The sequence below is a fragment of the Hypanus sabinus genome, chromosome 3 (genome assembly GCF_030144855.1).
Source record: "Hypanus sabinus isolate sHypSab1 chromosome 3, sHypSab1.hap1, whole genome shotgun sequence".
Taxonomy (NCBI): Eukaryota; Metazoa; Chordata; class Chondrichthyes; order Myliobatiformes; family Dasyatidae; genus Hypanus; species Hypanus sabinus.
In genome coordinates, this window is record NC_082708.1 from 43,859,406 (window position 1) to 43,872,459 (window position 13,054).

Consider the following 13,054-nt stretch of genomic DNA (forward strand, 5'->3'; position numbering starts at 1 on the left):
GTGGAAGCTTGCAGTCAAATAACAAGTGGCTGTCATGGTTGCTTTTCTTATGATTGCAAGACCCCTTTGGACATGGTTAATCCGGTATGCCACAAGCTCAATTTATTGGATGAAAGAAGGGGTGGAAGGGGGAGCTCTCTGGCCTCAGTCGTATTGAGGACTAGGCCTGAAGCCATGGTCTCGCTTGTTTGTAGCCGCTGGAATGAGGAGATGAAGCTGTTGCTTGTGGCGTGGCATCCAGAATGGAGTTGGCGCTGGCCTCCCAGGGTTTCACTTGGCAGAAAACAAGCTCTGTTGTGGTTGACTACAGTTGTTTTTTGGCGGCACTTATTGGACTCGGGCCTCAAGCTACAGAGGTGCTTGCTTTTCAGCCACTGGGGAGAGGCATCCGAGTTGCATCCTACTGGGGGCGGCGCAGTACAGTTGTGGTCAACAGAAGATTTCAGTTGGACTGAGGGGTCTGACCTGTATATTTGGCTGGTTGTGTTTTTACTAATACTCTATATGTGCCTATATAAGAAAAGACTAGGCCTCTAGCACAGTATCACCTAATGGGTGTCAGGTCTTGTTGGGGGCTGGGGTATGTCAGGACTCATTAATTCCTTGAATGTGTTCTTGTATGTGACTGTCAGTAATGTGTTTTCACACGCTGATCCCGTAGTACACTCTCTCATTTGGCTCCATTCATGAGTTTTCATGTACGATTGAACGATTTTGGTCCAATTAAGGGGCTGCCCCAAATAGCCAAAATTTTATGGAAGTAGTTAAAAAGGTATAAAAAGGACAAACTACCATTTAGCTGATACTCCCAATTACACCGCTGGTGTTTAGGGCAGCAGTGAAGGTCCTCCCTCTCTGGTGGTGTTCAGGGCTTCCTTCATCATGTCAGTAACTTCCTCTCAGTTTTCGCTACTGTCAGACATGAAGTTTCGGTCACCTACCTACAGGAAAGATGTTAACGAGGTTGAAAAGTACAGAGAAAATTTACAAGGATGTTGCCGGGTCTGGAGGACCTGAGTTATAAGGAAATATTGAGTAGCTTAGGACTTTATTCCTTAGAAGGTAGAAGATTGAGAGGAGATTTGATAGAGATATACAAAATTATGTGGGTTATAAATAGGGTGAATGCAAGCAGATTTCCCCACCGAGGTTGGGTGCGACTACAACCAGAGGTCATGGGTTAAGGGCGAAAGATGAGAAGTTTAAGGAGAGCATGAGGGGAAACTTCTTCACTGAGAGGGTGGTGAGAGTGTGGAATGAACTGCCAGCACAAGTGGTGCATGCGAGCTCGATATCAATGTTTAAGAGAAGTTTGGATAGGGGGTACGTGGATGATAGTGAATTGGAGGGTTTCGTTGATGGGTGTTGGCAGTTTAAAAGGTTTTGGCATGAACCAGATTTGCTAAAGGACCTGTTTCTGAGCTGTTCTTCTCTATGACAATTAAACTTGAATTGATTGAATTGAAGTTGAAAAATAGTTACAGGTTCTCCACCTCAAAAGGACCTGTTGGCTCCAACAGTCAGTATACATTGAATTTCAGACTTGCAGTGGACTTGCATAGGACCACAAGTTACTTCTGCAGGAACGGCTCCTTTCGGAAAGATTCATTCCAGTCTTTCCACATCCATAATTATATCTCGTACCACAATTATGTTTGCAAAGCTAGTTGTAAGTAGCAGCAGTCCCTTTCCCTACCATACCCCTATCCTCACCTTGTTGTTGCCAATGCATGAAACAATGCTTTGTTTTCAAAGGCTGTCGAGTGTAACAGTTCTGCACGAATACATTGGGAGCAGAGTGTATGAGGTTGCATTGACTGCATCTGTTCAAGAGATCAAGGAGTTAATCTTTGTGGAAACGGATTTCCCTGCTTCTGAACAGCGGCTGCTGCACAATGGGAAAGAGGTAACCTTGGCTTCGAGCTATGTTTGGTAATGATGCAGTAATGTAATGAATTTTATTTTGTTATCTACAAAACCTTTTTTAAAAAAAGCTTATTCAGTACAAATTGGCAAAAATATGACTGCATGTGGATAAGAATTTCCACAGAGCCTTTTAAGGTTAGGATCAATAGTAAAAGGTTTACAGTCAGAGGCAGTCTGACATTATGATTTTGAGCTCATTTGTTGCTCTGTTTTACGAGCTTGTGTATTGTGCATTAATTAGACCTGACTTGCCATGCACAAATCCATGTTGACTATCACTAATCAGTCTCTGACCATCCAAATACCCATCCATCCAGTCCCTTACAACACCTTCCAATAACCTCCTCACTACTAATGTCAGGCTCACTGGCCTATAATTTTCTGGCTTATTCTTAGACCCTTCCTTAAACAACAGAACCACAGCTATCCTCCAATCCTCTGGCACCTCACCCAAAGCTAAGGATGTTTTAAATATATCTACTAGGGCTTCTGCAATTTCTATCTTCTCACAAGATTGGAGGAAAGGCCTTGTCAGGCCCAGGGTATTTATCTACCCTAATTTGCCTCAAGATAGCAAACTCCTCCTCCTTTGTAATCAGTTCATGATCTCACTGCTGTTTTGCCTTACTTCTATTGGCTCTGTGTCTTTCTGCTGAATAAATACAGATGTGAAAGATTCATTTAAGATCTCACCATCCCTTTTGGCTCCATGTGTAGGTGACCATTCTGATCTTCTAGGAGACTAATTTTGTCCCTTGCAATCCTTTTGCTCTTAATATATATCAAAGTTCAAGTACATTTATGGTCATAGTATCTATATTATACAACTGTGTGATTTATCTTCTAACAGACAGCAATGAAACAAAGAAACCTAAAAGAACCCACAAAAAAGACCATCAAACACCCATTGTGCAGAGCGCAAAAGAAACAAATCATGCAAACAATAAACGCAAGAAAATAACATTCTGAACTGAAGCCCACAGTGAGTCTGTGCCCAGACCCTTAGTTCGGCACAGAGCAGAGCAGTGAACTGAACTAAACCACCCTGTCCCTTGCCTCGGGCCCCTATGCCCTGACCATTTCAATCTGGCCTGCTGCTTAAATCGTCGTCTGAACATCGGGTTCAGTCGCTTCGGTACACTCTGGGGCCTGGACCCCGCCGCCTCGATTTGGCCTGAACCCAACCTTTCCAAGTTGGCCTGGTGCCCAAATCAATTAAACCTTGGGTCTTCCTCACTTACGGTGACGAGCCAGCTGACTTGCCTTGCCTCGGGTGTGCCGCATCATATTGCCTGCAAGTCCAAAGGGAAGTTACAGGCTATTGTTTGCGATGATCATTTACCAGAAAAAGAATGAGTTGTTTCCCTTGTTTCATTAGCCACCAGCCAGGAGTCGCTGAGATTCACCAGCACCATCTTAAACCAGAAGCAGCCCTTGGGATTCTCTTCACCTTATCTACTAGAACAGTCTCATGCCTTCTTTTAGCCCTCCACAAATGAAGTGGTCTCTTGTATTTCTTGTACTCCTCAAGCACCTCATCTCTTATTCCTTGCCTACATCTACTATGCACCTTCTTTCTCCTCTTAATCAGGGCCTCAATATTTCTCAAAAACCAAAGTTCCCTAAACTTGTTGTCCTTGCCTTTTATTCTGCAAGGATCATATAAACTCTATATTCTTAAAAAAAATCTCTTTGAAGGCCTCCCACCTAACAAGCACACCTTTGCCTGAAAACAAACTGTCCCAAATCCACACTTGCCAGAATCTTTCTGATACCATCAAAATTGGCCTTTCTCCAAACTGGAATCTCAACCCGACAACTGTCGTGGTTTCTCGTGCCCCACAAATGACCAGGAGACGCAGAAGATTCTTCAAGAAGTATTAAACTTTAATTTGCAAATCAAAGCTGAGACAGTCATTGAGCTAGTCGCTGATCCTTGTACATAGCATTTTTTATAGCAATCTTCTGGTTTAGTTGTATTAGCATATCCAATCGGTCTATAGTTGCGTATCACAAGTACATCCCGCCACTATTGTTTCTACCTACTGACTTAATCATGTTCTAATCTACATCTCTTAGCTACCTCTCATTAACACACCATTGTCTTCTACATTCAATTGGATACATGCATAGCAAATAGCAAACTCAGACTGCATAATCCACATCTCTTAGCTACCTCTCATTAACACACCATTGTCTTGTACATTCTTAAGATTTCATTCTCCTACTGAATTGGATACATGCATAGCAAATAGCAAACTCAGACTACATAATCTACATCTTTTAGCTACCTCTCATTAACACATTCTACATTGTCTTCTACATTCTTAAGATTTCATTCTCTAGCAGATAGCAAGTTCAAAGCTGACTACATAGTTTTGGTTACACAGCAAACAATGAAACGTTTATGCTCCATTACAACCAGAGCTATCGTTCTCCATAATTACCTCGAAATGAATGGCTTTAATTTTTACTGGATGCAAAATGTTCCCCTACACAAACTTCTGTCACCTGCCTTGTCTCATTCCCAAATACGAGGTCTAATATCACACTGCCCCTAGCTGGGACATCTTTGTGTTGATTAAGGAAACTTTACAGAACATATTTGACAAACTCAATCCCATCCCCCTCCTTTTAACAGTACAAGAGCCCCAATCAAGATATGCAAAGTTAAAATCACCCACTAATGCAATCTTGTGTTTCTTGCAACAGGGTGCAATATCTGTCCAAATTTCCTCTTCTAAATGCCACTGACTAATGGATGGTCTACACAATATAATCCCATTAATGTGGTCATTCCTTTCTTATTCCTTAGTTCCACCCATAAAGCATCAGTAGAAAGATCCCCAGGCTGTTCTCATGATCTAGCTCATGCTCTCTTTTCACACCGATTATTGGGCAGAAGGTATATAAACCTGAAATCCCACACTACCAAGATCAAGAACAGTACTTCTGTTCAACCATTCGGTTCTTGAACCAACCTGCAAAACATTAATCGCCACTTCAGTATAGTAACACTATGACTACTTTGTACTAAAATGGACAATTTTTAAATTCTAATTACATCATTTCCTTGTCTAATTTTGTATGATTTATGTTTACTAATGCTTTTCTTGTGAGTATTGTGTATCTAATGCTATGTGCTGGAGGTACTGCTTACAGTATATTTCTCTTTGAAGCCATTCATGCATGCACTTGTGCGTAAACTCCAGTTTGGCTTGGATTGGCAGTGCTAACATTGGCCAGCTCTCTTATCCCATTTCCGCCTTTTACTGCAACCGTAACTCTGATGTAGCCTGAGGCCAACTTCCCAATCCCAGCCTTGGGACAAGAGTAGTCTGTTTCCATTCACAGAAATGTGCAGTGCCTGGTAGCAAGTGAGTTCTGTGCACTGGAGCAGCAACTGGAGTGCAATGCATTAATATTATGCAATATCCAGGCATGGAATAATAAATGTGGGCAAGGCATAATTTTCATACTTAATTATGGAAATACCTGCAGGTGAGTTGTGTTCATAGATTGCAGGATATCAATGTTGGAGAGTGAAATTTCCTTTTCTTATATATCATCTACTTTAACTTTGTATCCTTTAACTTTTCTCCCAATGCTATCACTTGATGTTTATCACAAATTAGTATAAAGCTGCATCACAATATCCGTTCTTGCATTTGACCTTTTTGGTTCCCAGCAGGGTAAACCAACCCCATGCTAATTTAAGTGTAAGCATTCAAGAGCATTTCACATTATTAATCAAATGTCTTTCAGCTAGGGAACAAACTGTGAGAAAGAACTCCATGTAATCAAGAACAAACTGAGATAATATTGACAATTTTGCAAATAGTAACTACCCCCCCCCCATTTGATTTATATTGTTTATTGTCTGATTCATCATTTTCTTGTTTCTATGCCTTCATCGTTTGTTGGGTGCTGCTAACTTTCAGTGCCTCTCCTCTTCAGTATAATAAATTATTCTCAGCATTTTTCCCACTTCCTTTCCATGCCAGGCATTTGAAATAGAGACCCGTCTCAGTACTTTATAACGTTAACAAAGTAATCGGTTAATATTTTGTAGTTTATTTTGTTTTAAGCTGGATGACATCCATCTGTTGCTACTTAATTTCCTTTGCCTGCTTGTTTTTATATTTCTCCCATCTGATGATTTTGTGGAATGTTATTCAGGTTTCTTAATTAACTTCAAAATTTATCCTGTTATTATTTCTTGTATGTGTACAATATTGTTCAAATTTAGTAGGGAACTTACACCCACTCAGTCAAAAACCCATTGCACATTTGCACAGACTAAATTGCCACTCTTGGGATGATGCAAATAGTGATCCTGAAACCCATTTCATATCCAGCATCTGTCTCAAATCCTTTCCCCATCAAACCTTACCTCCCTCTGAAAATTATTGTTGAGGTCCAGCTCTCTGTGGAAATTTGATTGATTTGTTCAGTATACAGGGAAAATTATTCACTGCCAAATACTGTAGTTATTTTAGCTGAAATTATGAGATTAAGTAAAATTACATTAATTCTCCAATTTGGAGCAATCTAGATTATAGTATGTATCTTTTCAATATAATGGCCTCTGTTTTAGTTTGAATGGATGTAATTATAAAATTACCTTTAGACACTTCTTATATTTTTCTGTTTATCAGAGTGTGCAGAAGGATATAATGTACCTGATTTTGATTCAAGCGTTACATTGTAAGAACTTTATCTTGTTCTCTCCTCTAGTTGGAAGACTCGATACAGGTTGGGAGTTTGTTACAGTCTGGGACGCACAAGATTAATTTGATTTTGCAAGGAAGAGGTCTGAAAGGAGGAGGTAACTGATATGGAATATCGTTTTCAGTGCCAGTAAGATTGACTTGGCATCCTCATTCTAATGCCAATAACTCTGTTCAGATGGTGGAGTAACTGATACATTCGGAATTAATTCAGAAGATCTGTAATAATTTCAAACTTGTCTTGGGTGCAGTGGAGGATCACACTGCAGAGGCAACATATTATTAAGTCCTCTCAGTAATACAGGTTTCCTCCGCTATCCGAAGGTAGAGCGTTCCTGTGAAACCATTTGTAAGCCAAAATGTCGTAAAGCAAAGAAGCAATTACCATTCATTTATATGGGAAAAGTTTTTGAGCATTCCCAGATCCAAAAAAATAACCTGCCAAATAACACATAAAGCCTAAAATAACACGAACATATAGTAAATGCACGAATGATATAATAAATATACAGCCTATATAAAGTAGAAATATTGTATGTATGGTGTAGTTTCACTTATCAGAGGGAAGACAGCAAGTCAAAATCGATTTGGAGAAAAAAAATCGGCACGTACACGCATGCACACACAACTGCCTGCGCAAGGTTTCACAGTCATGGTAGCCTTTCTCAGGGTAAACACACGTATAAAGTTGGCGTCTTTTTATTCGTAAAAGCGGAAATCCTATTTGGTTAGCAAAAACAGGTGCTAATGTAGATCTTTCGTAACAGTGAGCTGTCGTAAAGCGAACGTTCGAAAAGCGGGAGCCACCTGTACCCTATAATGACTGTGTAGCTTTAATAGTATCTTTTACATCAGTTTGTTTGGTTTTGATATTTTTGCAAATGAGCCATTTTAAACTTTGTTTGCCCCTTCTCCCACTGTATGTCTAGCCAAAAGATTGCAGTAATACATTTTTTTTTGAGACAAATCAATACTCTTGAAAACGGGATGGATCCAAGTTTAACCAAATCTGGTCATGTTATTCTCTGATGGAGACTGTTCTTTGTTTTTCATTCACCAGGCAGGTTTGGTCAAACAACACCACCTCTTGTGGATTTTCTCAAGGACATTTTGAGAAGGTATCCTGAGGGAGGGCAGATTCTTAAGGTGAGAGGTTTTTTTTTCTGTTTTGTGGTATCCATTAACTTTCATATTCCTTTTTCCTAACTCAGGTTGTTTGCATGGAGTGATATATCATACGCAGATTGCAAAGTTGAGAATGAGAGTGGACATTCAATAGAGGAGTGATAAAGATGCTCTAAGTAAACTCTTTAACATTTAGACCCCTTATTCTTTTGAGGATCAGTGGGCCTATACCATAATTTTCAGTAGCCAGGTAGCCTGTTTAAAAAGAAAAAAAAGCAATCTCCATCTTTGCTTTTAGGAACTGATACAAAACGCTGAAGATGCTGGAGCTACTGAGGTAAAGTTCTTGTACGATGAAACTGAATATGGAACAAACTCGCTCTGGTCAGATAAGCTGAAGGAATATCAAGGTAAGAGAGCTACACATAAATAGTCATTGCTTCAGGTCAGAGTTGAAGTTACTTACAGCATCATGCTTGTAATGATATTGGGAGAATAGTGGCTTTTATAAATAGTAATTAATTGTTTTGGTAAGAGGTAGGGATGTGGTGTCGGGGCTTGAAGTAAATGTTATTCCTGTTAGAAAGTCTGCTTTCAGCAGTTATAGTCCTAATTGTGTATCATTGTAGTTGGAACTTGGTTTTAAGTACTAAGACAGACATTGAGGGCAGAGGCTGGAGCTGTATAAACTATAAACAGCTTGGAGTGAGTATAGTCCTAGCCATTGCATTTTAGGAAGGATGTAAGGGAAAGGTTACAGAGGAAATACAGGGAAATTATGTGTAAGAAGTTTAGTTGGGGGGACAGATTGGTTGAGTTGAGATTACTTTCTTTGTAGAGGGGAAATAGTGATGTATAAATATCATGAGGCATGGGCAGGTTGAATACAAAGGATCTTTGGGAGAGAAAAGCCATTAAAGAACAGACACCAAGTTTAAGGTAACTAGTTGGAACACGCTGGAATTACGGAGATTGAGAGGGGATCTGATTGAAACATATGTTATTAAGGAATTGGACAAGATAGAGGCAGGAAATATGTTCCAGATGCTGGGAGAGTCCAGTACCAGAGGGTATGGTTTGAGAATAAGGGGTAGGTTATTTAGGACAGAGTTAAGGAAAAACTTCTTCTCCCAGAGAGTTGTGGGGGTCTGGAATGCACTGCCTCGGAAGGCAGTGGAGGCCAATTCTCTGGATGCTTTCAAGAAGGAGCTAGATGGGTATCTTATGGATAGGGGAGTCAAGGGATATGGGGACAAGGCAGGAACCGGGTATTGATAGTAGATGATCTGCCATGATCTCAGAATGGCGGTGCAGGCTGGAAGGGCCGAATGGTCTACTTCTGCACCTATTGTCTATTGTCTATAGTTAGAACACTCATTGGAGAATTTTGTTTATTGACTGGTTAAGGTCTAAAGTTTGCAAACTGAAATGGGTCTGCAGGCAGAAACTCTCATGAAATTTTAAAAGTGTTATGGCTGAGCGTTTAATATGCCATATGCAATAAAACCAGATTCTAAGAATTGGAAATTGAGCTTAATCTAGTTTACTGCATCCCTGCTCTATAATTTGGTGTCTAAATGGATTCTCTGTTTAGTCTGCCTCTTGTGATTTAGCTTTTTGGTTACTCCTCCACTGTATCCTCCTTTGATGTGCCATCTGCTTTATCATTCTGAAACATACTTACATTGTGTGAACTAGCCTGTAAATAGTGTGGATTTCAGATCATCAGGAATGTGTAAGGATCAGATTTAAAAAAACATTCTTGTGCAGTTTAACCTTCCCAGCTTTTAAGCCTCTTTCTCCTCAGCCAATTTTGTAGTACAGTTACTCTGATCCTTGCCATGAACACATAAACACTACCTCATTATTTCTGTTCTTTTTGTACAATTTATTTATGATAGATTTTTATCGTCTTTGCATCGTATGTATGGTTGCTGCAAAGCAACAGATTTAATGTCCTAATTCTGATTGTGACTGCCAGTGCTTAGGGAGCTCAGTCCACACGCTGATCTTTGCTGATGAATCATGTCAGTTCAGCAACACTGCAAGAAGATGAATGCCACCACACTGTACACAGAGGTCAATTCCTCCCGTCTGAGCTGGGAATTGTATTGGCGGCTGATTGTGGGCAGAAGTAGAATTGAGTGGAAAGTATGTCATGATGGGAATTAGTAGGAAAATGCTTGCTTATAAAATGTGAGACATGGAGATCAATGAAAAGTAAGATAGGCAGTAATTGAAAGAAGAATGATAAAATTAATATTGATTGATTGGAAGGACAGCTTCCACTCCTTGTACCAAGTGCGAATAGCTTTCCTCCAACAGAGTATTAAGTAGGATGGATATTTTTTTCGCAATATGTAGGGTAGATAATTCCTGATGTTTTAAGGTTGGTGCAAACCTTCAAAGGTTTCAAAGGTACATTTAATGTCAGAGAAATGGATATAATGTACATCCTGAAATGCTTTTTCTTTGCAACGATCCATGAAAACAGAGGAGTGCCTCCAAAGAATGAATGACAGTTAAATGTAAGAATCCTAAAGTACCCCCCCCCCCCTCCCCCAGCTCCCTTCCCTCCTATGCATAAGTGGCAGCAAGCAATGATCCTCCCTCCCCTCACCGGCAAAAAAAAGCATTGGCACCCACCACCGAGAGTTCAAGTGTGAGCAAAGCAACAGCAAAGACACGGACTTGCAGTACCCCAAAGGCTACTTGTTCACCCAGTATTCAACATACCAAAGGCTCTCTCTCTCTCCCTTCCTAATAAGGGAGAAAGAAGTGTCTCTGTTTCACAGCGTGAGGGGAGACATAACAAACAACTCGCTGGTTTACAATGTTAAAAGTCTGTTGTGTTGCTTTTTCTCAGCTTTGTGCCCAAAGATCTCGGGTCTCTGGGCACATAGCCTTAGATCTTCCATCTTACACGACACACTGATCTCCTTCCTGGACACTGACCTTCGATGCTCCCGTCTCCAGAGCCACGAGATCTTGGCCCTCTGAAGGTGAGCTGAGCTGTTAGGCTGTGTCCTTGGCGTGCTGAAAAACGGCCGGTGGTGAAACCCCGAGAGGGTGTCCCATTCCCACAAAGAACCATAGTCATCGTGTAACTCCAGGTCAGGGTCTTCAAAAGAATCCTGACAGGGAAAAAATAGAGACATTATAGATGGAAGTAAGAGCTGTTTCTGAAGATGCAAACAAAGGAGCCACCATCAGGCGCCATTAATCCTCCTCCTTGACTCTGATACATTTTCCTGCTCTTGAAAAATCTCTTGAGATCTGTTTTCCAAATACATTTTTATTAAAATGCTAATATTCCAAAAACATTCAGTTGGATTTGTGTCCATGATCCCCAGACCAAAATTATTGGAACCCGGTCAGGTGATTGGTGACAGCAGGTGTACCTTTAGAGTTACGGTAAAATCAGCAGGAGAAAGTTTCATATGGAACATGCACAGCTTTTCCCTTCAAAAATAATGGAGTGTCTAGGTGAGTTTGAGTAAAACATCTATGATTTCCACAGGATCAGCTTTGTACTCATACAATAATGCAGTGTTTACCCCTGAGGATTGGCATGGAATTCAGGAAATAGCAAGAAGCAGGAAAAGAGACGATCCCTTGAAAGTTGGGCGCTTTGGGATTGGTTTCAATTCTGTTTACCATGTAACAGGTAAGTGAATGGCTCATTTTGCCACCTTTGGAGTTAATTTGGTTTCCTGATTCTTTGTGTAAAGTAAGTAAATGGACTTTCCATAAATATTTTCCTGTAGAGTTAAGTTTTACAAGAAACCTGTGTCTAACTTGCCATTTTCACACTTCAGTACTTGAGAAAGGAGAACAGCTATTTAATTCTGGCTTCTTCAAGCATGGTGCTACAAACTTAAACCCAACAATGGAGGTGTGGGAAGGTTGTTTCCGATGATGGGGAGTCTAAGACCAGAAGACAGAGTCTCAGAACAGAGGGATGTTCATTTAGAATGGAGATGAGGAGGAATTTCTTTAGACAGAGGGTGGTGAATCTGTGGAATTCATTGCCACAGGTGGCTGTGGAGGCCAAGTTATTGAGTGGATTTAAAGCAGAGGTTGATAGGGCATGAAGGGATACAGGGAAAAGGCAGGATGTTGGGGCTGAGAGGAAAATTGGATCAACTACGATGAAATTTGTCCATTTTGGAACTTCTCTGTTGTCGTCTATCTGCAGCTTGGCATCCCATTCATGTCCTGTGTGACTCAAATTGATTCTAAACGTGTGAAATTTTAAATCATGTTGGAGCCAACTGTTTTAATTCTTAGATTAGACTGTTTAATTGTTATTTTCTTTGCAGTTTAACAACTAATTATCTAGTTGTATTTTAAGGGTTGCTAAACAATGCATATAACAGTTTAAATTGCCTCTAGTGGCTATACAAAGTATAATTCTGGAAAGCTCTGGAAGCATCTTAGTTTTGCATTTCGTGAATAAGTGCTTTCCCATTGGTTAATTTGTACTGCAGTATTGAAGAAGTGCTTTGTAATTGGTTTATTCCTATCAATAGATTTGAAAGGAATTTTTCTTATCTTGGTAATATAAAAATAGCTGTTTTATGTTAGATACCATCTTTAGTTTCTTTCTTCTTCAACTAGTAGACCACTATCACTATTGCGATCAATTTTTCTCTGTCCTATCAACTCTTAATGAAACTATCATGAAGCAACTTATTTTGTGCCTCATTCCTGATTTCTAAAAGACCCCTGGATTAAAACAGCAAACATTATGTACTGCACTTTCATTGAAGTTCAATTTCGAATGATGCTGAATCTTTGTAAAGTTCAATAGTAGGTTTGTTTTCATATTCATATTCTACATCTGACTGTTGGATTTACATAATGGCCTTTAAAACCCAAGACAGTTTAAGATCCAAGATGAGCTTTATTTGTCACATGTACGTCAAAGTATACAGTGAAATGTCTCATTTGTACCAACAACCAGCACAGTGTGAGGATGTGCTTAGGGGCAGTCCACAAGTGTTGCCATGCTACTGGTGCTAACATAGCATGCCCACAACTTACTAACCTTAGCTTGTACCTCTTCGAATGTGGGAGGAAACCGGAGCACCCAGTGGAAACCCACACAGTCATGGGGAGAACCTACAAACTCCATAGAGATATATGTGAAAATTGAACCAGGGTCGCTGGTGCTATAAATTGTTGCTACTGCTAGACTGCTGTGTCCCCTGACATGCTTATTTTTAAAAAGCTTTCTTTACACATGCTTTTTATTAATAATTTAATTGATG

General features: G+C 40.1%; 1 protein-coding gene across 1 annotated transcript in view; it reads left to right on the top strand.

The window, feature by feature from the left end:
* The window catches only part of sacs (sacsin molecular chaperone), a 91,919-nt gene that overhangs the window by 20,151 nt on the left and 58,714 nt on the right, over positions 1-13,054 (top strand). Inside the window, exons 2-6 of the mRNA XM_059964195.1 lie at positions 1,756-1,906; positions 6,664-6,754; positions 7,717-7,802; positions 8,080-8,191; positions 11,302-11,448. Coding sequence (XP_059820178.1) covers positions 1,756-1,906; positions 6,664-6,754; positions 7,717-7,802; positions 8,080-8,191; positions 11,302-11,448 — 587 coding nt within the window. The remainder of the gene's footprint in view (positions 1-1,755; positions 1,907-6,663; positions 6,755-7,716; positions 7,803-8,079; positions 8,192-11,301; positions 11,449-13,054) is intronic.